Here is a 27,081-nt window from a genome sequence, read left to right on the forward strand (position 1 = left end):
TGCCCTTGGAGGGCTTCTTTGATGGGGCAGATACCGTGGCTGAGGCCATGGCATCTACTTCTACTGCTGCAAAGGGAGCTCCTGATAAGGCTCCAATTCCTCCAACCAAGCTCGTTCCTATTAAGGAGAGTACCCAGGCTGAGAGGGTTGGTAAGTCCATTCCCATTCCTGCTAAAATCCCTACTCCCCGAAAAGAAGTCACTCCTACAAATGCATCTCAAACTGGGAGCGGCTCTCCTGCTACTCCTGCTATGATCTCTACCATCGATCCCTTTGTTGCCCTCTTCTAGGCAGTGAAGATGGCTCCTCTTTGGTGGTCACTCCTTCATCCATTCCTAACTCTACCACTCAAGGGCCTAATGTAAATTTGTCTTCTAATGAGGGATCCGAGGAGGTCCTTGAGGATTCCAAGGACGAGCCTGTCATAAAGATGAGGGTTTCTAATTTTGACGAGGACGGTGATGGCAGTGAGCAAGAAACCCAGGCTATAGGTATGTGTTTTTTTGTCCTTGGAAAATCTTCTTTTTCTTTTCTTCCTGTCATTCCCTGGCACAACCCTTTGACTATTTTGCACATCATTTTTCTTTATAGCCACAGACATTCTTGAGGAGCCTAAGACTGCAGCAGACAACGCGATGCCCATGGCTCCTGCTTCTGCTACACCTGTAACCCCCACTCCTATGGGTCCTGGTAATTACTGTTATTCCCTTTTACTCTTTCTTCAATTAAGACTTCCATCCTCGCATTGATCCCTTCACTTCACCTATCTTTCGCAAACTCATACCCTACTTCATGTTTCTTTTTAAATCTGATTCCTGTTGAGGTAGCTTTGACCTCTCGGTTTAAGGTTGGTAGCAGTTCTACCACTGTCAAATGAGGCTACTGCCTTCTTCATCCAATTTGACCAACCCGAGACCAATGATCTTGATCCTATGGACTTTTGGGGTGTTGAAGCTCCTTATGTTGACTTTCATGGTTTTCGGGTTCATGGGGAATGCATCACCCACTTGGAGGCAGTCTATAACAGTTGTGGGGACTTTATGTAAGGGTTTCCCTTTGGCCGATCCACGAAGGAGCACTTCCTTAAGCTATTGGGGAGTGTAATGAACGACATTAAGCATAACTTCGTCGATATTGTGTCTGCTGAGAGGATTCTGTAATGGAGGACCGTGGTTCAGGAGTTGATTAGAGTTGGAATTGCTGTAGAGTTTCTGCTAGATCACTTATGAGAGATTGTTTGAGCCTTCTTTACAAAGAAGGTTCAGCCTGCTGTGGATGCCATAGATGCTCACATCGAGGTTTTAAAGAAGGAAATGGCAGACCTAGAAGCACGTTATGAGCGTCTCCTTTCTAGTGTTGTTGGCCCCAGTCACTTTGAAGATTAGACCTTTATTTCAGGCCTTTGATTAGGCCATTACATTATGTATTTTTATTTATGTCCCTGTGTTTATTTCTCTCCCCTTTCCCCCTACCCAGTACACTTCTTTATTTCTCTAGCACTTATTTGATAAGTCTGACTTGACTTATATATTTTGGGTTTGTAATCTATTATGCTACATCTGCTACAATTATTACTATGTTTATGATACAGTATGTTTTGCTAACATTCCATAGTCTTTATTACTTTTTTTTTTTGCACTAAATCATCAACAACAAATGAAAACACACTACAACACTTTCTTGTGACACTATCCCTTGCAAGGGTGATCACCTGGAGGAAAAAACAAAAAAAACACGAAAGAAAAGGACAACTACATAATATTTCTTAAGCATAATAATGTTTTAACCATTTACCATTAATGAGGTTCATTAGATCTTTTCCATCCATCTAGGCCAAACGGTAATACCCACTTGCATGTGCTTCCCTTATCTCGAAGGGTCCCTCCCATTTTGATGAGAATTTAGATGATTCTACCATACCTCGCCTGACACGGTCTGCTGTCTTTAATACAAGTTGTCCTTTTGTAAACACCCTTTCTTTAGTTGTCCTGTCATAAGCTTTGGTCATCCTCTGCCTGTATCTGCGACTGCACTCTTGAGCTTTCTCCCTTTTTTCATCCAACCCTTCCAAGTCCTTGCATCTTTCTGCCGCAAAGACTCCCTTCTTTTTTTCTTTCTTTTGCGCCTGCATAACCCTCAAAGAAGGTATCATCACTTCTGCTGGACTCATTACCTCCGTTCCATAGACTAAAGAAAAGGGAGAAAATCTTGTGGCAGATTTAGGCAAACTTCGGTAGGCCCAAAGGGCATCTGGTAGATGTGTTACCCATCCTCCGGTATATTCCTAACTCATCTTGCTAATAATCTTGATGAAGGTTTTGTTTGTTACCTCTGCCTGTCCATTCCTTTGGGGGTGATAAGGCAATGACCGATGGTGTTTGATCTGATAGAACTCCAGCATCTTTCTTACCTCTCTGTTGACAAATGGAGTACCATTGTCACTTATGATTCTATGAGGTACCCCAAATCAGAAAATTATGTTTTCTTTGATGAAGTTTGCTACAGCTCCTTCCGTGGCTTTACGAAGTGGTATGGCCTCTACCCATTTAGTAAAGTATTCCATAGCCATAAGGATCCATATGTACCCATGAAAGGGTGGATTAACCGGTCCCACTAAATCGAGCCCCCAAGTGTGAAAAGGCCATGGGGTGACCATGCTATGTAAGTTTTGTGGGTGGGTGTAGATCAAGTTGGCTTGCACTTGGCAGTTGTGGCATGTTTTCACAAATCCTGCCATATCCTTCTTCATAGTGGGCTAATAATAGCCCATCTGCAGCATGCACCGGTATAGCTTCTTCTTCCCTTGGTGCTCTCTACATTCCCCTACATATACCTCCTTTAACATCTCTCCACTTCTCCAAGACCTAAGCATCTTAATGGGTCCCCGTCGTACCCATTTTTCAAAAGGATTCCCTCATGTAAGAAGTAACGGGTTGCCAGCTTCTTGAGCTTATATCTTTCACTATGCTTTTGTGGCAAGACACCTTCTATCCGGTATTACATGAATGGGCTTCTCCAATTTTCATTGGCTAATACAACATAACTCTATTCCCTATCTATGGCCAAATGGTAGGCCTTACACTGGGTTTGGACTAGGTTCGCATCCTTACCCATGTCTGGCTAGTAAAAACCTGCCCTCTAAAGCTTGTGGCAAAGGCTAATCTCACCGTAGAAGCCATAGGTTCTGCCATGCAGTTCCTTGAGTTTTCTTTTAGCCTCTTCATACCCCAGACATCTTGACAAAATCCCTCCTGACATTCTGTGATACAATTCCCCTTTCATCATGACATAGTCCTTTAATGTTTTTAATTCTGCCAGATCTCTCTCTTTCAATAGGGCTTCCTTAATAGGAACCCTCCAGTCCTTTTCATATCCTTACTTTTCCTAGAACCTTTCCCGTAGTACTTCAACAATAGACTGTCTTTGCTTATTGACTTCAATTCTACTAGTTCCTTCGAAGGCTATCTATGAACCCAATGCAGCCAACGTGTCTGCGTACCAATTCTCACTCCTCTGAGCGTGCTCTATCTCAAATGTGGAAAACCTTTCTTCCATTTTCTAGGCCAACGTTCTGTATGGAGCCAAACTTGGTTCCTTCAAGGAGAAACTCCCTTGGCTTGGCAAACCACTAGGTTAGAGTCGCCTATCACCTTCACATGTTTGATCCTCATCTTGAGGGCTATGGCTAACCTCGTGAGATAGGCCTCGTATTCTGTAGTATTTTTTGAACACAGAAACTCCAACTTGAACGAGAGTGCCACGGTCTCTTCTCCTTCATGGTAGAGGACCATTCTTGCATCTCCCGAGTTTGCTGTAGAAGAGCCATCGAACTTCATGACTCATTGCTCTTCAATTAATTCAATTGTGGCCACTTTTCTTGGACCCTCATTGTCCAGCAAGAATTCCTCTTCTCCTAGAAATTAGACCAGTAGATCCGATATGGCCTAGCTTTTCACCGCCTTGGGTGTTCCCGCCTTCAAGTCATATTGCGACAATTGTAACAACCACTGAGGTATCCTTCCAAAGAGAATAGGTTGTCGGAGAAAAGCCTTGATTGTGTGAGACTTCGACATCAAATGTATCTCGTAGGCCAAGAAATAATGATGTAGTCTTTGCGATGCATAAACTATTGCCAAGCATGCCCTTTCCGCTCTAGGGTAGTGGGTCTCTACATCCCTTAGGGCGCAACTTATGTAATAAACTGGCTATTAGACACCACCTCCATCTTTTTGGGCTATCAAAGCACCTATGGCAGATGGGCTTAAGGCCAAATAAAGTAGCAGTGGCTTTTTGTGGATTGGGGCTTGTACCATAGGGAGGTTTGTCATAATCTGCTGTAGCCTTCAAAAGGATGCCTGCTGCGCCTCTCCCCACTCAAAGCCTTGTCCCTTCTTGAGGAATTTGGTAAAAACTGAGGTGATTAATGCTAAATCAAGGATGAACCTCTAGATGTAGGAAACCTTCCCCAGAAAACTCTTCAACTCCTTCACTATAGCTGGTGGTTTCATGGTTGCTATGGCTGTGGTCTTGGCTGGGTCCACCTCTATTCCTCTGCTATGGACCAAGAATCCCAAGAACTTCCCGGAAGATACTCCAAAAGCACATTTTAGCGGGTTCATTCTCAGCTTGAAAAGTCTACATCTTTCGGATACCTTCCTTAACACTTTGACATGGTCTTCTCGCTTTCTCAATTTCACTACTATGTCATCCATGCGGTGCATCATGTCGTGGAATATGGCAGTCATCATGCGTTGATAAGTTGCACCTTCATTTTTCAACCCAAAGGGCATCACAGTGTAGTAAAAATTACCAATGGGTGTTCTAAAGGTAGTTTTCTCCACATCTTTTGGTGCCATTCGAATCTGGTTGTACCCATTGAACCCGTCCATGAAGGAAAACATGGCATTTCCTATTGTAGAGTCTATCAACAGATCCATGCTAAGCAGCGAGAATTCGTCCTTAGGGTAGATTCGGTTAAGATTTCTGAAGTCCACATAGCATCGTATCTACCTATTTTTCTTCTTCACTGGTACAATGTTGGACAACCATCGTAGGTGCTGGATGGGTTTGATAAAGCCACCCGTCAGTAGCTTTTGCACTTCCTTCACTATCTGTTCTTCTATTTCGGTGTGAAACACTCTAGCAGGTTGAGCCACTGGCTTAGCCTCGAGATCTACATTAAGCATGTGTACCACCAATCTTGGCTCTAGTCCAGGCATCTCATTGTAGTCCCATGCAAAAAAACATCTCTAAACTCTTTCAACAACAGGATCAATTTAGCCTTTTCATCCTCTAACAACTTTGAACTTATTGAAATGGGTCTTAGATTTTGCGGGTCTACACCCAAGTCAATTTCTTCTAACTTCTCTTCTACCGTTACTTACATGTCTTTTTCTACTATAACCTCTCTTTCACTTTCTGCATCACTTTCTTATTCTGAATTTTCTTCGGCCACACAGCACACTAGACTTTTATGCTATGACCCATGTCCGGGACCCCCTCGCGTATTGCAAGTAGGCCCCACACACCTTCATAACTTGTAGACTATCTCGTCATCAGGTGTTCGAACCCTGATGCATCGTGGCATACTACTTAACTCTAAAGTGAACGCTTCTTTCTTTTTCTTCCTCCGCATTAGCAACTCTCTCAGGTCAGGCTCTGGGTTATCCTGGATGTCCTCCCACCTGGGGATGAAGATGCCTTGTGGTTTGGACACCGAACTTTCACCAGACAGTGCCCATTCATCATAGAACATGGTTTCTACTAAGTGGTCTTCTACTTGCTCAAATGGTGACAAGTTTGCCGTTATCCATATCATCTTGCCATTCAATCTTCCCTTCACACACTGATGATAGGTAGACGGGGCTTGTCGATGCTTGTGCAACCACGGTCTCCCTAGTAATAAATGATATAAAACTTTTGTTTTCATTACATGGAAGCAAGCCAAGGCGGCTATCGACCCCACTTTCAGCCACAGCTAAATGTGGCCTGCAATATACTTACCTCTCCCTCCAAATCCCGTTACTTCCGTTGGACAACCCTAAATCTTGCCTTTTGAAATTCCCGCTACTTGTAGCGTGTTGAGTGGGATGAGATTCACTAAAGCGCCTGTATCAATTACGGCTCTCTTAATGGGGATTTGGTTTATGGAGGCTGCCAAGTAAAGGGGTCTCCTATGGTTTAAGTACCCTAATTCCATGTCCTCATTGCTGATAGTAATCTCATTAGTGTCTTGTAAGAAAGCTTTGTTAGCTCTAGTTTTTGCCACGAGGCATTCTACTCCAGCCCCTGAGCCAATGCCTACTAGAGCCTCTATGGCAATTCTTCGTTTGTTGACCGTGAGTTTAAGTTGGTCAAACAAGTTCTTGAACCTAGAACTTTTTTGCAAAATGGTAATGGCTGCGGCAGGCAAGGCTGACCTTTCTTCTTCATCTTCTCCTAGATCTGCGCAAATAACGACTGCTGCTACCTACTTTCCCTTATAGTTCGAGAATGGGTTTCTTTGTACTTCTGGCTAAGACAACTCAAGAGTTCTCTCTCTGATTCTGCGATGCACTAGTCTGCGAAGCGCCCAGCATTCTGCGGTAGGGTGTTGCACATAATTGTGCAAACAACAGAAACTTAGGTCCCTTCACTCTTCCTCAATGGGTTCTTTGGAAACCTAATTGGGCTTGAAAACCCCGTCTATGATCCATTTATCTAGGAGCACATCTAGCTCTTTTGGTGTACACGGTAGTGGCAGAGGGGGGGGGGGTCTCGTACTCCCTCCCATCTGATTTCCTCTTCTTTTCGCCAGTAGATACTGCTATGGCCTACGGCATGGATCTCCGTTCCTTGGGTCTGTCAAAGCTTGGCCTTATTGATTGGGTGGTCTTCTTGGCCTTTTGCAATAGCTGCGCGAACTGAGAGATTTCCAAGTTCTTCAGGACAGCTCTTTACTCCATCATCATGTTACCCGTACACATTTCCACCAACGTCTTCTCTTCACAGTGATCATAGCAATCGAGGGCTATGTCCCTGAATCTCCTGATGTACTCCATCAGGTCCTCACCGCCTTTTTGCTTAGTTCCTTACAAAGTTACAAGCGTTACTATTTCTTCTCAAAAATCCTGAAGACACAAACCCTCATTTGCTTCATAGGGACCGAGGGTGTCAATAAACTTGCTCACATGCTCAACAGCACTTCTCCTTCTGCCATTGTATTGTGCAAAAGTTCGTGGTTCATATCTCTCAGGATATGGCTTACTGAATATCCTCAGCGAATAAGGAGGCCTTCATGTATAGAACCTCTTCTTGGGCGCTTTAACCCTTTTCTATTCTAAAAGTGCTACAACTTCGGCCATAGTAATGAAATGCTGTTCTACGTTCTGTGGGCCACCCTCTACAGGGGTTTCTTCCTTGTCTGCCACATGCTCTGGGTCATGCTAGCTTCCTTTCTCTTTTGTCTTGTCCACCTTCATCTGGCGAATCTCTTCCATCAGCTGCTGTTGGGAATGCAGCATAGATTGTAGCACCTTGATTAAAAAGTTGGTATTGTCAGCCGGGATTCTTTGTTGCTGTTGCGGCCTAACCCCCGCTCCGTTAACACCTTTAGCCTGATTGGGCTAGTGTTGGTGGGGCGTGGTTAGCCTTGACTCTGCCTGTGAGGGTATGACACTCATGTTTCGCGTCGTCTTTGATCTTGGGGGTATAACTTGCAAGGGCTTTATCTTCTTTCCCTGTCTTTTTTCCAACTCTCCAATAGAGTCGCCAATTTAAATGTGGTGAGCCTTTTTGTGTCATGGGCTGGATTACTCCTGCTGTACCACGGCCCTGTGATTCTGGGGTTGGAGAGTCGAGATTGGCCTTACTAAAACACACCTTAGGCCAGCTTGTGCCCAAGTTAGGCCCTTCTTGTGCTGACGCGCCTTGGCAGGAGTCTTAATCGTGTCATGTCCTCATGAAGAAAGACTGTCACAAAATGTTATAGCAGGAAAAATAATGCAGCAAGATAAATAAAGTATTCTTAACTAAAACATCTTCTACTAAAAACAATAATATGTGAACTGCTTCACGAAGAAATATATCACAACATGATTACAACAAATAAAGATTAATAGCAAGACGTCAAGTTAGTCATTAATCAACCAAGACAAAAGGAAAAGAAGATTAGTCTGCTGAAAGAATGGGCTTGGCTCTTTAGCAGATTCAAGTCCAAAAGGGAACCAATCTCCAATGTGGGTAACCTTAGAGGGAAATACTGCCGTAGAAGTTACACACATTGGAAAAAGAACCTAGATGGCTTAACCTTAGGTTCTTGATTAATTAGAGAATGGGCTATTGAGAGGGAGAGAAGTGGGTAGCCTACTGATGCATACTTTTACTCCTATCATTCATACTTTTCCATTACTTTGGGTTTTCTCTATTCTTTCTTTTTTCTTTTTCTTTTTTTTTTTTTTTTTTTTTTTTTTTTTGCCCTGTTTTCTTTCTTTCTCTCTTTTTTTCTATATCTCTTGTTTACCATTTTTCTCTTCCTTTTTTCCTCCCCCTTTCCACTGTGCACGTCTATGGCCTTTTATACTGCCTACCGTGACAGGATTTGTCATTTTTACCCCTTAATCACTTTTGGCCTTTTGTGTTGTCCTTCCAAGACTGCCCACCGATCTACCAGCTGCCCAACTTCCACCACTACACTGTGTTGGCTGTGCCACGCCTCATCCCAGACAAAAGTGGTATTGTTTTGTTTCTTACTCCCTTTGACACTCTCATCCAGATAAGGATTAGACCTCTCCCTCACCAACCTTTGTAGCATGTATCTAGTGTTTTCAGCTCATGTTTACCTCTTTTAGTCCAGATGTCATCCCAGCAGGACATTTCTCCCAAAAGAGCTTAAGCGGGAACACCAAAATAGGCTCCCTCTTCTCCCCACTGTCAGACCACACCCTCTCATACCTCTAACCCGTGACCCACCTCCTCTGTATTGGCTGGGTACAGGTAGGTGGTGTTTGAGCCTTGTGTGCATGCTCCATTTCCATATGAGTCCGTTGCTTTTCTGGCTCTCACGCGTTTGCCATTACCTCCAACTTTGTTTGATTCTGCTACATACTCTGGTGCTCATTTAACTTTTGTGGTGTGAATGAGTCTTTGGGGTTTCATTCTTTGCATCTCATCCCTTTTCCAGATTTGGCATTTGCCTTATTGTTACCTCTGGGCTTACGGGCTAAAGCACTTGCCATGTTAATTTCTTACCTTATTCCTTCTTTTGGTCTTTACTGCCCAGCATTCTTGCTAGGCCAATCCATTCCGTACCTTGGGCTTCCTTGGCCCATTTCATTCTTTAGGCATCCTTGGTCCATTTCATCCTTTCCTACCTCTTTCATTCTCATGGGCTTTTGTTAAATTCTTTGGCCTTCCCCAGCCTAATTACCACATTCTTACCTTTGGGCTTATGGGCCTTTGAGCCAGCCCCATTTACTAATTCCTTTCTTTGGGTTTCCCCGTCCCTTTTTTACTTTCTTTCCATCTCTTACAATTCTCATGGGCCTACTACTTCATTCCTTAGGGCTTCCTTGACCCGTTTGCTTTCTCTTAGGCCACTTATTATTTTAGTGAGCCTGTTGACCATTACTCGTATCATTCTAGCCCAATGGTCTTTATTTTACTATTCTCTTTTTCTATCTTATTCATATTGTTGGGCTTCTTTTACTGCCCTTTTTGTCAAAAATGGGCATCAACAAAGTGATTGTGTTAAATTTAGTTTACCAAATATATATATATATATATATATATATATATATTTCTAGTAGTCTAGCAATTGGACATTTTTTATTAAAAGATTTTTTTTTAACTCATTTAAAGCCTTAATAAATAAAAATTTAAATAGGTTCTGATCAACAAAATTAAGTAGGTTTGACCATAAAAAATTAAAATAAATTTTTAATTCTTTGATTCTTTTCTTAAAATAATAATTTGATTATTCTCTTTAAAAAATTATTACTTCCTTGTAAAAAAATAATAAAATAAGATGTTAATACAAACCCAAAGATAATCCATTAGGCCAACCTAGTAGCCTAACTCGCTAAAGTCAAAATGGCCATTGCCCATGGGTAAGGTCATAGGCTGAGATTTCTCCTTTAGGCCCAACTTGGCCCAGCCTATTGACTAGCCAACAGCCTACTATGCGTAGCCCATTTGACCCATGGATCAAGAAAAAACTAACTAAGCTGGCTTGACCCAGCCCATTGACGACCCTTACACATGAGTGGTATATGTAATTTATCTTTTTTTTTAAATAAAATAAATAAATAAATAAACTTCTTCTTTTAATAATTCGATAGTTTGAGGTAAAAGAATTTGACCCCTAGATATCTCTGTTAGAAATATTAGAAGGTTTCAATTGAGCTAAAGGTTTTTAGCATATTTTAAAAAAATTCTTCCTTCTAATTAAGGATGTGTAAGGAATTCAGAAAATCCACCTGAGTTCGTCTAGAATTTATTTAGGACTTGATGTAATCTAATTTTATTGCATGCTGCTCTATAATCCCTAATAACTATAACAATGTGTAAGATTTGGGGTGGGTGTTGCCCCTGGATCCCATTCTCTACCCATATTTGAGGAGATGGGAGAATGATATAGAAGCACGGGAGAAAAGATTTGAAAATGATTCAAATCCTGTTAATTTTCAGATTCTATCAATTCTAGTTCAATACTTTCGAGTGCTTGGACTTGTTCAAGATGCATCGCATTTGGTTGCTATTGACACATTTGGAGGTAGCTTCAAGTGATTGGCCTTTTGTTTACTTATTCTACTCCAATTTGGCCTTAGCACTTGAGATATTTGTGGCTTAAGAGAAGCCTTGCCAAGTTAGAGATGTCTTAGGAATTCGTATTTTGGTGGCTCGATTCATGCCAAGGTTGGTGGCATGCAAATATCGCCAAGGTGGAGAATTGTTGTACACTTTGGCTCAAGTTGAGAGTGGTTTGTGAGTGCCTTTTGGATTGGTTTGTTATTCTAAAAGATTCCTTGAAAGGATGCTTTGTCCTACTTAATTGAATAGTTTGTGACATTTATGATTCATCCATTTTTGCCCATGGACATAAGCTATTGCGGCAACCTCATAAATTCTTAGTGTTCTTCTCATATGTGTAAATTTATTCTCTTTTTTTCCCTAGATTTTATTGTTCCCACTTTGTGTTTGTGAGATCCTTCACAAGTCTTACAGTGTTTACAACCAATCTTATGCGAGAGTGGTTTGTAAAGGCCCTTCCCACAACAGCCATATTATGGTACCAGGTTTCTTTTAACAGCCAATACTCCATGGAAAGTTTTCAAGTCTACATTAACTTGTTAATATTTAATTGAGCTTTAGGATTCAATACTTTGAAAGATTGGAGGGAAGATATTAATCAATATGTTCAATTTATTTTCTCTTTTTAAGCTGAATATTGAAAGAGCTTCCAATGACTCTTAAATTGTAATGCTTCCACATAACCAATTGCCTGCAATATGCTATATGCCATAACATTACCAAATTCAGAAGTGTATAGCATTATTGTACCCTTGGACAAGTCCATCCCAATCTCATATTCATTTTTCATCACTCAGTCAGAGAAGTCATATTCGCCATTACTTGACGCTTCTGTTGTAGTTCAATGACTTCAATCCGAAAGCATTTGAACAAGATTTCTTTTTTTCTTTTTTTCACGACTAATGTTGATTAAAGCGTACTAGTTTCAGACTTCGTTTAAACAAGCTTAAACAGGAAGCAACAAAAGTAGATTTTCACTGTCAAATTTTGGACGTCATACTTAAAAATTAATTGCAACAATCTGATTTAGAAATAATATATGAACTTCAATCTATGTATATACTTTGAAGGGCCAAAGAGTGCCAGCAATGAGATTGGGATTATGAAAGGAAAAATGTACGCTCCAATTTTAAATTAAGAAAAACATATCAACTATAAAATCTTAAGAAATAATTTATCCTCTTGATGGAAAGGTAAGAAAAGAAAGGATATAAAAGCTTTAGTATAATTTCATAATTCTATTTCTGAAATGGCATTTCCTCCTCTCACAAGTGTGAGTAAATTAAGAATGAGGTCGTGGTTTAAAACCCACTGGATATGTGTTACCAATAAAAAATTCTATTTCAATGGATGCACCCACTAATTGAAACTAATTAAGTGACTGAGGTTTAGTTTTGCATTTTTGAATGAATAAACTTTTATTCAACGAAAGGAGAAAGTACGATGCTTATACAACTCACAACAACAGCAGTTTTATCTGCAATCTAAAAATGGAAAATCATTGCAGTTGTCTCATTTGGGTGCTACCGAACCATATTTCCAGTATGATAGCTTCACAAACGAGGTTTTTTAACAGAACTTTAGAAGGCAAAAGATGTAAGATTTGTGAGGAATGAATCAATCTCACACTGATATGAACAAACCAGCAAGATAGCATTCTCTTCCTGTCATAATACCCAAAGCATTCCTAGAGTTCTCCACATCAAAGCAATGGTTGCGGATATGAAAGTGAAAAACTTGCAGTTTCACCCCAGCTTAGTGTGTAGCAGCAATATTTCTGGTACTTTTCTCGACAAGATCCAGTGAATCTTCAAGCAACATTAGAATTATACTTGGTTGTCGCCTTCACCTGTAAGTAGAGGAGAGCAAAGATGGAAGTCCTCAAGCCCCGCATTTCCCCTAAGAATGAAGGTCACATCAGAGAATCCATTATGAATTGAATTATAGAAAGACGGTCAAGGTAGCCTCAGAGAGGCTAATGAGTAAGTCAAGATTTGGCAAGTAGCAGCAATTCCAACAGAAACTTGAAGATTCCAATATGTTATATTCTAAAACATTTACTGTACATGTTTCCAAGCTTGCGCTTCTATAAAAAGGAATGGCTCATAATAGTTTCCAAGTTCATTGTAATACACTATTATTTCAACCTCCCAAAATTTTTCACTGACAGCTTTTCAATTCCAACATTAACACAAAAAAAACCTTCATAGGTAGTGCATATTAGTGCAGATCTTCTATACAACTCTCCTCTGAATTAAGCTTCTTTTTGCAGTAAAATACAACATTAGATAAGTGAAACATACAAGACTTCAAATCCAGTCATCTTAAAACATAAACAAATTATAACAAAAGTCACCAAATCTATAATTCACTGTTTCTTGCTCTAAGAATTCATTATCACCAGAATATTTCCACACAGAAGCAAGAGTAGTACTTTAAAATGCGAACCAAGCCATATATTTTATCAATGCCTACCACAATTTTCAACCATCTTTTTAGTTGGAATTTTTATATGGATTTCTTTATCTTGAAAAAAATGTATTATTTCTTTCAACTTCACCATTTAGCCCAAGGATAATACTTCCAAATAATTACCCGTACAAATCATACTAATAGCCAATGGCTTCTTAGCCTAGTGGCATCTTCTGTGCTCCCCTGTAGCAGTAACATGCACTAGCCAATAGGAATTCCTCAATGGTCTTAAACTACAAATTTTATGTGACAAAAGTAAGAAAGAAAACAACATGAACACACAAAGGTTTCTATTGAAAACCCAAAAAAAATAACAATAGCTATGTTCCTGCAAAGAGTTCTTTTTAAATATTTAGTCTTAACATTAACCAAATATGGTACTATTTTCATTCAACAGTACTTACAATGATCGATGAACTGATTCCGCATCATTGGCATTCATGTCCTCTATGAATTTTTGAAGCTGCTGTGTAAAACAATGAGTTGTGTCCAAGAAATAGAGAGTAGATGACATCATGCAGGAACACACAAACATGGGTATGGGCCCAAAGATCCAGAGAAAGAGAGGGAATGACACATAATATGCTCGCAACCCAAGGGACCAAAAGAAGCTTCCTCGATTCAAGTTTCTTGCAACATACTTAATAGATTCTTTTTTATCTTTCAATGCAGGTGCTGTAACCATGAAGCTAGTATGGGCAAAGTATCTAACAGACTGCACATTGCAAAGAAACGCAACAAGGAAGCATAGCAAGATAGAGAAGTACTTGACTGAAGAGATAGTAGTCTCACTGCTGTAAACTGATTTTGATCCTGCACTGGAACTCATCACTGTGGTGTTGGTGCTCACAACGACACTAATCAGTGAACAGAGAGTGATTGCTACAGTTGCCAAAAGTGTAGATGCCATAATGTTGTTGCGAATTGTTTGGACTGCCAAAACACCATTTTTCATGGGATCCTGAAAATTATGCAGTGAGTAGTTCTCAGACATTGTTCATTGACTAGATGCTAACATTACTACATCAGTTCTTAAAAAATATTATTTGGACCATTGTGTAGATACTAGACAGCATTTTTTATACCTATACTAAGCTATATATACCATCCATCCATAACAGAAATGCCCTTTGAAATATGAACTTCCAAGAAACAATCAAAGACAGACCATAATCAAATCTAACATTGCCAACCGAAAATTAATCAGTGAATTTCCACAAAAAAATTATTTCAATAAATACATAACACTAGCAGCATAATAGAGTTAATCATGAATATCAGAAAACTTGCCAAGAAAAAACTCATGACAACACCCTTAAATTAAAGCTTGAAACAAGGCCTGGCTTCATAATCCTAAAAATATTATACATTTTCCTGGTTATACAGCTAACAATCCCAATCAAGGATATCATATATAAGAGTTCACTCAAGTATTCCATCATTCAGTTCCAAAAAAGAAAAAGAAAAAATCTCCTATAAGACATATACATATGTTTAACTTAACAAATCATTTATGCAATGTGGTGTATGTGGACAAAATAAAAGCAGTATCACAAACGATTAGTTGTTTTAAAGATCAGATGTTAGGATCAAAAAAATATACAAAAGCTACAAGCAATTTTAGCTCAAACATGAATTCTATGATTGATTTATAAAATTCAATTATCTATAATTTCACCCAAGAAATTTATTGGATTTTATCCGTACTACTACAGTCGAAGATTGCAACACCACCTGCAAAAGAACGCTAGATCACTCTGTTGATAACTATATACATTTGTGATTGCCCACAAATTCCAAAGAACATAGCCAGGTGGTTTAAGGCTACTAGGTGAAAAAGAGGAACCAGCTTCATAGGTGGATTCTCCCTAATTGAATCCTCAAGGATTTCCTAAGGTTACTTAAAACTACTACTATGAATTTAAACGATCACAACAAAAGCAAAAAAACAAGAAAAAAACAGAAATTGCAGAAAATTCACTCACGTTGCTTGGTCCAGGCACAATTGATCTTTTATTTTAAATTGTTTCAGGACTCACTGAAACCATGTCCACAATAACATTAAGTTTCCATGTGCACTCTTACTTCTAAGTCAAACTCAATCCGAAACAATACATAGATCTGTTATGAATTCTCAATTGCCCACTTTCCAGAAGCCTAGCTAGTAAAAAGCCACAATCCCATGCTAAACGGTAAATAGTTCTTCTTTCAAATGACCTTATTACATATCTTTAAAATTTGATGCGGTGGAAATACATAGCCTTCTTTTTTCTTTTTCTTTCTTACTCACAAAACAAATAGCCTTCATGGTAATGATACATGGGCAATGCCGAAAGGTGACAATAAAAACAAGCATGTTGCTTTTTGCAACAACCCTTTGGAATTTCATTCAGTTATGTTTGTACGAGTAGGACCTATTGTACCTGTTGTATGATCATTTCAGTCAATTTCTACAGGTGCCATAAAATCCTACCACTACTTTTCAAAGATCTTAAAACATGTAAAATAGATAATTCCTCTCTTCCATGTGAATCAGTCTCATGGCCACTACAATAAATTATATATGGGCACACACACAATCACAAGAGAGAGAGAGACTAACACTCATCATAGAGAAGACCCATGCTTGGCGACACTCGGCATTGAAGCCAATGACAGTTCGTCTGGGATTGCACAGTATAGTGAAGAGAAGCCAGACATGGTAAATTCCCATCACAAACAGACCCGAGAACACCAGCACTAAGTTTAGGAACTTTTCCTCCATTGCCTTCCCCTCTCGATCTTTTAGCACACTACCTCCTCCTCCTCCTCCTCACAGTCTCACGTTAGCATACCACTTTTGCTCTCCCACCCTCACATCACATCTCTCTACACAAGGCAACAACAACTCAGTATAAGAGTAAAAACAAAAGCGCTGACTCACCACCTTTTTTATTAAGCCACATATCACAAAGGCATTGCCTATCCAAGTCGCAACTAGCTCCAAATATTAATAAAAAAATAAAAAAACAAAAAACAGTTTCTATGCACAACATTTGTCAACACTAGCTATTAAAGGAATCAACGGTAAGCAATACACATTAACCGTCACTTACTTTCTCGTTGTCCCACCACTTTTGCTTTTACATTTCACATGTCAATCACTCCAACAAATTATAACAAAATTATCTCTAAGAGATAAATGTAAGTTGCTATTATTTTATATATCTATAAGTTCCCATTTTTCTAATCAATATAGCAATTATTATAATGGAATATTTTTTGAGAAGATTATTATAATGGAATTGATTGAAAGAGTTTGGTCTCACTTCTTCGTCCTCTTCCTAAGTCATATCTTTATTATTATAGAGCATGATCAAGGTGCATTGGACTGTTTCGTTGCTGACTGATTGCTGTGATGTTTAAGTTAATTAATTATAGGAATAAAAAAGAATGGGTGAAAGGCCCATTAATTAATTAAAGGTAAGCTATAGTATTCTTCTTCTTCCATAGAGAGAGAGACAGAGCATTTTTTATTCCATTGGGAGAGGCATTAATTGTGTCTTGCTCTTTGTCAGGACAGAGCATAGGCTGATGTCTAACATGCATTATGCATATCATCAGTTAGTACAAATTAGTGTGCGTATGAATAGTTTAGATTGGGTACAATGTGCACAAGAAGAAAGAAGTGACCATGAGCCAAAATATTTTGTGTAATGCTAATGCTAGCTTAACGTTACTACTCGTGCTGTAATAGTTGTACGGAGGAATGGTACGACGTGCACCCCTCAACAGAACATGAAACTTTGATTGATGTTGTAACTGATACCAGGTCATATAAGGTTCTTTTTAGACCTCAACATTCATTACTAGTAAGAGTTTTCCAGTTTTTCTTGTGACATTTTGATTGAGACTTGAAAGTGTACTCAAATCATAATCATTTCAATACATTTAATAATTTAACAAATGCTTCTTTTCAACCTATCCAAAATAAAAGGTGCTTTTCAAACAATTCAAATCAGAATCATTTCCATACATTTTTAATTATTTAATAAGTGCAGAAGTGCTTCTTTTCCAATAAAACATTGAATTGCACCACTTGGGCATATTGACTGACACAAACCAAATGCACTGTAGGTTTGATCCATGCTTGGGCAATGATTACATAGATGACAATGAAAATAGTTGCAGTTCTCACCTCCAAGCTTAATGAGATGCAGTGATTGTTCTTTGGTACATATGCAGCCCAACAATCAGATAACTGGGCTGATGGACAGTTAAGGCGGAACTGCGGAAGTCATCAAACTGGATATTTTCTTTATGAAATAACATGATTCCTTCAATTCAATCTGAGCAAAAAAAAACAAAGATCCCTTCAAAGAAACCATTCTGGCAAGCAGGGCTATTTGAATTGCTGCTCCTGATACTTGTCACTCTTATCATGCCTCTTGAAAAGCAAAAATAATAGTGTAAAGTGATAACTGAAAAACATATGCTACTATGCCTGCCAATGTAGTAAGGATGGCACTTAATTCTATACACATACATGGCATTGTTCTATTCAAGTTTAACAAATATATATTTGACCACTTGTAACAGAATTATGTAGTTTCAACAGCAGTTAACGATGATTGACCAGCTGATTCCACATCATCGGTATTCTGTTTGCTTGAGTTATTGTGAAGATGCCGTGTAAAACTGGTAGTGGTGTCCAAGAAATAGAGAATAAATGTCATGATGCAACAACAAGTAAACATGGGAATGGGCCCAAAAATCCATAGGAAGAGAGGGAATGACATGTAGAATGCTCGCAGTCCCAGGGACCAAAAGAGGCTTCCTCGATTCAAGTTTCTTGCAACATATTCAATGGACGGATTATTGTCTTTCCATGTAGGCACAGTGACCAGGAAGCTAACATGGGCATAATATCTAATAGACTGCACATTGCAAAGGAAGGCAACAAGGAAGCAAATCAAGATAGAAAAGTACTTGATTGAAGATAGAATGGAAGTCTTGTTGCCATAAAACAATTGCGAGGATGTGTCACCAGACTTTGATGTGCTACTCACAAAAACACTGATCAGTGAACTGAGAGTAATTGCTGTTGTTGCCAACAGTGTAGATGCCATTATATTGTTGCGAATTGTTTGAACTGACAAAACACCATTCTTCAAGGGGTCCTGAAAAAATTGCATTGGAGTCAATTCTCAAAACTACAGGACCAATAGTAAATGCTAACAGCAATTCTTACAGAAATTATATACTGACCACCATGAATTAGAATCGGGCTTTCAGAGAATTGGAATTCATATCTAAATCCCTAAATTGAAATTGAGAAATACTTTATGGGAGGACAATAAATCTCATTGTAAATTATTCGTCCAAGAACAGATCTGCAGTCATAATTATTATACCTCTAGCCAATTTGAAGTAACATGTTTATCATCACCATCACTGTAGGTTACTCATATAAATACAGTCAAAGACAGATCCAATGCTCTCTGAACATAATTTTTACATTTAATTCCTAATGTTTACATGTGACTGAAAATGCATATCATTAGTTTCTTTATTCAATAATCATCGAACTATCAGTCTATTTAAAAATTCAGCATAAACTCCTGTATTTTCTTTGTATTCTCAAGCATTATCTCAATTAGATCCAAGGCATTATAAGTCAGCATCAGCTGCCATGAATAGTAAGAATCAATAAATTTTTGAAGACATAATAAGTTAGATGAGTTCTTAGCCTCCATATATATACCCTCCAAAGTTGCAAAGCATATCAGAGAATCATAAGGAAACTAATCCCAATCAGCCTAGCTTTGGAAGGCTATTGCATCTCAAATTGTCTGTTCTAATATCTTTTGAAATACATAGGGCAAAAAGGAAAAAGAAAAGAATAGAAATTGGATTTACAGAACTGCATTTAAGATGGCATCTTTTTCTACCAGCAACAATTAGTATCTAAAATTTTGCTTTTCCTTTTTCGTTATGTTTTCCAATCAACTTTAGCCAGTAAAGATACTAGAAACTTTCATCTAGTTCAGTTGAATTCCCTTAAAGTCTCCCCTAAAATCTCCTATCGAAAGGATAGTACTTTAATTTGGGATTGGCCATAAGTAGTTTGCATTAATTTGTTTCTTTTCTCCTTCAGAATTCCTACTGGCTCCTACTCCAGCCTCCAGCAAGCATGAACTTTCACCCATGTCAACGATTTTGCTTATGCTTCTACATGAGAATTTCAATTGCCAAAGACACTACAGTTCAGTTCACGTTTCTTCATTATCTGCAACAATTGCTTCTAACTTCCATCACCAGCATATGAGATTAATAGGCACACTCCCCTTTGACACTTGGGAGGGCTACAGAAATCCTCATTAGGAAGTCACTATTGAGCATATGACCTTATGGGAATGTCATAAGCCAAAAATGTACTATTTATTACCATTCCTTCTATACTGATTACAAGTCTTAATAGAACAATATCATCAAGAATAATTCCAAAGGCTGCTTCTTCCTTTGTGCCTAGTCTAGGGGTCCAATAGCATCTACTAGCAGGACATATTCATCAATTTCTTCTAATGGATCTCAGTCTCACAAGAACCAATTTAAGAATAATTCCTAAGCTTTCAAAGCCACCTATAAAGGGTCACATATGCTAAACCGTAAATGGATCTTCCTTCCTATGACTAAAAAATGGTCACATACATGGGTAATGCCATAAGGTCACGATCTATCAAGTAGCTCTATTAAACCTTTTTTTTTTGGGGGTACCATCATCATGTTGAATAGTAATTACCATGAGTGCTATACAAAAATGGTTACCAAAAGCAAACGATTATAAACCTTTAAAAGCAAAGCCACAAACCACAATATTATTCCCATAATACAGATGTTTTACGTGGTGTGAATTCAGATACATATATATATACAGAGCTAGTTAGAGCTTGTAAAGTACATACACAAAGAGAGAGAAAGAGAGAGAGGAGGGACTTAACACTCATCATGGAGAAGACCCATTGGTGGCGAGTTTCAGCATTGATACCAATGACGGTTCGTCTGGGAGAGCGGAGGACAGTGAACAAAAGCCAAACGTTGTATAATCCAAACACCAATAGACCCAATGGTACCAGCACATAGTCCAATTGTTCCTCTTCCATACCTCTCTCTCTCTCTCTCTCTCTCTGTGTGTCAGATTGCAAATTGCAGAGAGGTAAAGTTTGGTGTTAAAGAGAGAAAACAAATGACAAGTGGACAAGAGCGTCTCTCTCCGACGTAATCATTTGCATACCATCTTATACAGCACCTGATTTTAGAATACTACTTGCATAGTAATTTCACAACAAAACTTGCACTTGTTCGAACCCACCACTAACAGTTAACCACATAAGTTTTATTGTGTAAATGTTGTGACCCTAGCTCTATTCTTTGATTTCAATAATATTGCCACTTAAAACTGTTTTGTGAAAAATATTGTATTTCATAATTTTAATAATAGTCCCTTTGCATATTGGGAATTTAGGTGAATGAATTGGAACAGTAAAAAAACAACAAGACAAATCTATCTCCGATTATTTTTAGGAATAGACAATTGTGATTGAATTACGTCACTTACAAATGGATCTAGCAATGGTGCTCAATGAATATTAAGTCAATCACTAGCTAAAACCTAAGTAAATAGTGGTGAAATGTGTGACAAAATGTTTTATTTTAACCACATAAAGATATTAAACTTTTTAATATATAATCATATTATACAATAAATAAATTCTATAATAGATGGTGAACAATATCATCTTTATATTTAACTTCAATATATTTGAATTTCTTTATATCATGGTTTTAAAAACTAGACTGAGAGCAAAACCAAATTTGCCTCCGATTCTTGGTTTTTAACAGCCAAACCAGTACTCGGTTCTTGGTTGAACTGGTCGGACCGACCGGTCTGGTCCAATTTTTAAAACAGTGCTTTAGATGGTTTTAATTGGGATAAATAAATTTGAGGGATAAATGCATATTACTTGTGGTTTAGTTTTGTTCACACTTTGCCTCCTTTTTTTTTTTTAATTAAGGCTTTAAGTGGTTTTTTCTTTTTCTTTTTTATGTTTTAATAATAATAATAATAATAATAATAATAATAATAAAAAAAGTCCAACAGTATTCAAAGTTGCTAGGCTATTAGAAAAATATATATTTAGTAAACTAAATTTAACACTATCATTTTAAGTATCTTAGTGGTTACAAGTGTGCTCTTAAAGAATTACTCCATCATGTCTTGAGTTTAATCCCCATACCCCCCCCCCCCCCCCCCCCCCAAAAAAAAAAAAAATAATAATAATAATTTTGTTATGAATTCCAAGTTAAAGGAATGGGCAACAAGTTGGGCCAATACGCTGGGCTATTGGCCAGTCAAGTCATGGATTGTGGACTATTTAGTGACCCTTAAATGTGAGTTTTAATACTTTGCAATCGTATGGGGTTTGGATATGAGGATGGATGTTTGGTGATATATGGTGAGATAGGGAGGTTAATGATGGTGGGTTTGAACTGGGGTATGGGATATATGGATCTATGGGCCAATGTTTTGTTGCAACCTCTTATTCTAGCAGATTATACATTAATGCTAGAAGCCCAATGTCCATAGTCAGCCCATTAAGTTAACATATAATCTTTATAACTCACGGGCCAAGTTATGAACAACTTCATGTATGCAAAAGGGAAAAAATTAGAACAAAATTAATCTTCAAACTAGTTTGGAGAAAAACTCTTTAAATTTCTCTATATCTCTTTTTCAGGTGTAAATTTTGAAAATTTAACCTCTGCATTTCATATTTCTTATGTTCTTAACATGCATATCAAATTTCGTTCAAATCGGATGTTATTTACTACTAATTGTAGACCCGCGTGTTGCACGTGATAATTTTTTGGCTAAAATACTATTTTAGTCCTTAAATTTTATAAATAACTTTTTTTTAATAGTTTTACCATATTTTTCATAAACTTGTCTATAACATTTCTTACCATTATCATATATTTACTAGTTGATGATTTGCATAACATAGACATTAGATAAGAGGTAGAACTGGTCATTAGATTTCTTTACGTCATGGTATATGAATATTATGATTATCAATATCTATATCTATATCTATATCTATATATATATATATATATGGGTTGAGTTCAACTTACACCTAGTGTAACTCTAAGCAATATTATACCACCCAATAACTTGTTATTGAATTCTTATTTTGGAAATATTACCTTGGATTACATGTTCTATATGTTTTTAACATGCATGTCAATTTTCATGCTAATCTGATGTTATTTACCATTTCATCCATAAACACATTTTTTATGTATTATTTTAAACTACAAACACTTGAATTTCAACAATTGATTAATGACATGACTATTAATATTCCATTACCTTGAAATTTTGCAAGCATGGAGAATATATGAAAATAATGTAATTCAACGGTGGATTTGTCAAAATTTGCATCCTATTAAAAAATAATAAGTGGTGTAACATTACTTAGAATTACACCAGGTGTAACTTGAACCCAATTCTATATATATACATACATATATATATATATATATGTAATTTCCAACTTTATTTCTAATATAATTTCGAAATTACCAAAGAACATTTCATTTTTAGTTATGATAGGAAATATAATTTCCCTAGTTAGAATTTGATTAGTTTTAAGTTTAACATTTATATTATTATATTTAATTGTTGATTATTGATTTAATTAAGTGAATGTAATGGTTGATTTTATTGTACTATAAAGTTTTCAATGTCCTTTGTATAGTTATCTCTATTTTATTTCTTACTCCTCTTGACAACTTTTTTATTTTCCAAATAACGGTTACTAATTGACGTTTGATTTCATTTCTTTTTTTCTTCCTTCATTTATTCTTTATTTCTTTGTATGTTCCCTTGCTAGTTGTAATTTGTATGGTTATCAATAATAAATAGATATCATGGATGACTTAAATAGTTATAGATGTAATTACATTAGTGGTATGTCAAAGGGTTTTTCCCCCCTTCTGAATTCTTGAGGAAATATGAAAAGCACTTCTCTAGTTTGGTCTTAATCAATTAAGACATCCATAATATCTTAATGGAAGTAGTAATGAGTCTTAATTTTTTTTTTTTTTTTTTAATGTATGAAGTGGTTAGGTTAGTGGTAAAAAAAAAAAAATTAATTTTAAATTTTAAAAAAATTCCAAGGAAATGTAAAAGGTCATTTTTTTTAAAAAGAAACGGTGACTTTTTGAATTGTAGAAATATAATTGTTTTAATTACCTTGTTTATAGATTTCACTATTTAGTTATAAATATCTAAATTAAAGTAGATAAATATATAAATGCAAAATTATAGTAAAGTTACAACCGCACAAGATAAATATGTATAGATATATATTTATTTTTTGGTTTTTGATTATTCATGAATCATTATTTCATTGTTTACTTATAAATATCTACATTAAAGTTTTTTAAAAGAAAAATCTAATTAAAATAGATAAATATGTAAAGGTAAAATTATATGAAAAGTTAAAACTACCCAAAATGAACGTTTAACCACTAGTAGATATGTATTTTTTGAAGACTAAAAGCATGCTTGATGCTTTAGCTGGAACTATATAACTATGCAAATATTGTTGTGAGTGGTTCCATCATTGCATGCTTGGTGCAAAACACAATAATAATGGAAATAATACAATAAGAAACTAAATAGTACTTCTGAATATTATTAATTTAAAGAGAAAAATTACACCACTATTTGGACTGAGGTGTGGCACTTGTTCTCTTTAAGAAGATTTAAGCCCTTGGTTGGCTAAACTTTGTAACCGATGTAGACCTTCTCTGACTTGTCTTCCCTAGGATACAACAACCTAACAAGTATCATATGGCTAGAACAATCTTTGCACAAAGTGTTCAAGCCCAAAACTCCACCATTTTTTTTTTTTTTGTATATTGCAGTAATTTGGATTAGGTCTGAATGAGTCTATTTATAAGCTCAATGGGCCTCACAAAATTACCACCCATATTAATCTGATTAATTAGGTCCATTATTCTGATGTAATGGGTGTTACAAGATTAATTGTTGGATATTAATATGATGAGCTAGAGTACCTCCACCCTTCAGCTCCCCCTTGCGCATGTATCTAGCCCAATATCTGAGACAATTCACCACAATTAAAAAGAATAAAATAGTCTCTCTCCTTTTCAATGTGGGATTAAATATTTTCACTAACTCTTCATCTTCCATATTCATTCCAACATCTGTACATTTATGTTGTAATATTTATTTATTTTAATTAATTAATATTAAAATGCTCCAATAATCCCCAACTCATTTATATATATATATATATATATATATATATATTAGTTAAAGAGAGATTACTAGGCAAAGACGGGTTACTATGCATCATGAAGGTGTGCTCTGCATTGAACCTTCACTTAGTAGAACAGTGATCTCAACTCCAGAGTCATAGTGGTCTGCGACTTGAACTAGGACTGCTTTAGGGAAATTAAGCGTCACTGCTTATACATAACAATCTAGGTGTTGACATGAGCTTTTATAGCTAGCACTTTACAACAGTGTGCTAATCCCAGTTTCATGAGTGTATTTGAGATTAATTCCAAATCTCATAAGGAGCGGCCCCACCCCCACACTCACATAGGTGAAATTTCGTCAAGGGTGCTCCTGTAATTCTGACACCCCACTCATACGAGCTACAAATTTCATTAAGAGTTTTTTTACTCAACCTCTCCACATTACAGGATAAATGCACTTACATCATAGGGATGAACAATTTAAAAAATTGTTTATAAATAATTAAAAAATAAATAAATAGTGCATTTCTTACGACCATCGTATGATTCGTTTTTCTCATTGAACTCAATTCTCAGGATCTTTGGTCCTTGGGTTGGGTATCCCCATACATGGCAGGCCATGCGTCGGATAAACTTCTTTTCACTGTTCATTGCAACGGATGGGTATTCAATGTTCTTGATATAAGCCTTGATATCATGGTACCATGGCTTTCCGTCGGCTTCGACTTCGACACTCATGCATTCTTCAATGTTCATGCAATAGGCTGGAATGCCACGGACTTCTATGCGCAATTGCCGCATATCATCTCCTTCTGATAACTTGATCATACTAGCCAGGGTAGCCAAGGCGTCTATAAACTGGTTGTGTGCATGGGGCAAATGGGCAAATGCGATGTCTTGGAATTTTAAAATCAAGCAATTGACACATTTCTAATACAAATTCAACTTGGTGTCTTGGGCTTGCCATTTTCCTTCAATTTAGGAGATGATCAATAGGGAATCTCCAAAGACGCTCAAGTCATAGGCACCGAACTCTAGGGCCACTTGCAGACTGACTATGCACGTTTCATATTCTGTGACATTGTTGGTGTAATCAAAATTTAGCTTGACTGAAATAGAGATTTGCTGACCCTTGGGGGAAACTAAGACTCCTCCTACTCCATTTCCAGTAGAATTGGCAGCACCATCAAAATAAAGCTTCCAACGCCATGGTTCCACACTATCTAGTTCTGGCTTTAGCGCCATGACATCCTCATCAGGGAAGAGGGATTCTAAAAGTTCTGGATCATTCAACGGCTGGTCCGCTAGGTAATCAACTATGCCTTGGCCCTTAATGGCCTTTCTTATCACAAACACAATGTCGAACTCAGAGAGCAACATTTGCCAATGGGAGATCTTCCCTATAAGAGTTGGCTTTTCAAAGATGTACTTAATGGGATCCATGTGGGAAATGAGCCTTGTGGTGTAATAGAGCATATACTGCTGCAACTTGCATGATGCCCACGCTAGGGCGCAACACGTCTTTTCAATGGCAATGTAGTTGATCTCACAACTAGTGAACTTCTTGCTTAGGTAGTAAATCGCCCTTTCTTTCTGGTCGGGCTCAGCCAATTGGCCTAACATGCAACCTATGGAGGTTTCTTGTACCGCTAGGTAAAGGATCAACGGATATCCCGATGTCAGGGGAACCAAAACAGGAGGGTTCAACAAATACTGCTTGATCTTGTCAAAGGCCGCTTGGCACTCTTCTGTCCATTCTATCTTTGTGTCTTTCTTCAAGAGCTTGAACAATGGATCGCATGTAGTGGTCAACTACGCTATGAAGCGAGCTATGTAATTGACCTTTCCTAAGAAGCTGCAAATCTGTTTCTCGCTTTGCGGTGTCGGCATGTCCCGAATGGCTTGGACTTTTGCAGGGTCCATTTCGATTCCTCTTTGGTTGACTATGAAGCCAAGTAGTTTCCCTGAACTTGTTAGGGTTTAGTCTCAACCTGTACTTGACAATGCGCTTGAACAGCTTTCTTAAATCTATCAAATGATCCTTGTGTGCGGGATTTGGCAATCATGCCATCCACATAGACTTTGATCACTTTGTGCATCATATCATGGAACAAGGTTACCATGGCTCGCTAATAAGTAGCACCAGTATTCTTTATGCCGAATGGCATGACATCATATGCATAGGTTCCCCAATGAGTGATGAATGTTGTCTTGGCTTTGTCTTCTTCGACCATTTTGATTTGATTATAGGCTGAGAATCCATCCATGAAGGAGAAGAACATGTTGGTAGTGGTATTATCGATTAGGGTATCAATATATGGCAATGGAAAGTTATCCTTGGGGCTGGCCCAGTTCAAATTTCAACGTACATGCGTACTTTCCCATCTTTCTTAAGCACAAGAACAATGTTGGTGACCCAATCTGAGTAGGCTATCGCGGTAAGGAAACCGGCTTTCAACTATTTTTCTACTTCTTCTTTGATCTTTA

The 27,081-nt window shown here is 37.5% G+C and overlaps 2 protein-coding genes across 2 annotated transcripts; both read right to left on the reverse strand.

Annotated features, from left to right (window-relative positions):
- Window positions 1–12,198: 12,198 nt before the first annotated feature.
- LOC115963790 lies at window positions 12,199–17,525 on the reverse strand. Its single transcript, XM_031082957.1, has 4 exons — window positions 17,438–17,525; window positions 15,863–16,128; window positions 13,665–14,221; window positions 12,199–12,687 (listed from the first exon to the last, which is right to left on the reverse strand). The coding sequence occupies exons 2-4, from the start codon at window positions 16,022–16,024 to the stop codon at window positions 12,615–12,617; spliced, it is 792 nt and encodes a 263-aa protein (XP_030938817.1). The 5' UTR covers window positions 16,025–16,128; window positions 17,438–17,525; the 3' UTR covers window positions 12,199–12,614.
- Window positions 17,252–20,579, reverse strand: LOC115963792. The gene is made up of 2 exons (XM_031082958.1): window positions 20,241–20,579; window positions 17,252–18,419 (listed from the first exon to the last, which is right to left on the reverse strand). Exons 1-2 carry the CDS (start codon window positions 20,400–20,402, stop codon window positions 17,841–17,843), a joined length of 741 nt encoding a protein of 246 aa, XP_030938818.1. The 5' UTR covers window positions 20,403–20,579; the 3' UTR covers window positions 17,252–17,840.
- Window positions 20,580–27,081: the final 6,502 nt, after the last annotated feature.

The sequence above is a fragment of the Quercus lobata genome, chromosome 10 (genome assembly GCF_001633185.2).
Source record: "Quercus lobata isolate SW786 chromosome 10, ValleyOak3.0 Primary Assembly, whole genome shotgun sequence".
Taxonomy (NCBI): domain Eukaryota; kingdom Viridiplantae; phylum Streptophyta; class Magnoliopsida; order Fagales; family Fagaceae; genus Quercus; species Quercus lobata.

What these genes read in the sequence shown, in the direction of transcription:
- LOC115963790 (XM_031082957.1), bottom strand. Translation starts at nt 16,024, where the DNA reads ATGGAGGAAAAGTTCCTAAACTTAGTGCTGGTGTTCTCGGGTCTGTTT. An exon ending in GGGTCTTCTCTATGATGAGT is followed by an intron (nt 14,222 to 15,862) that starts GTTAGTCTCTCT and finishes CATAATTTTCAG; the next exon opens with GATCCCATGAAAAATGGTGT. An exon ending in GAATCAGTTCATCGATCATT is followed by an intron (nt 12,688 to 13,664) that starts GTAAGTACTGTT and finishes CTTCATTCTTAG; the next exon opens with GGGAAATGCGGGGCTTGAGG.
- LOC115963792 (XM_031082958.1), bottom strand. Translation starts at nt 20,402, where the DNA reads ATGGAAGAGGAACAATTGGACTATGTGCTGGTACCATTGGGTCTATTG. An exon ending in GGGTCTTCTCCATGATGAGT is followed by an intron (nt 18,420 to 20,240) that starts GTTAAGTCCCTC and finishes CAATTTTTTCAG; the next exon opens with GACCCCTTGAAGAATGGTGT.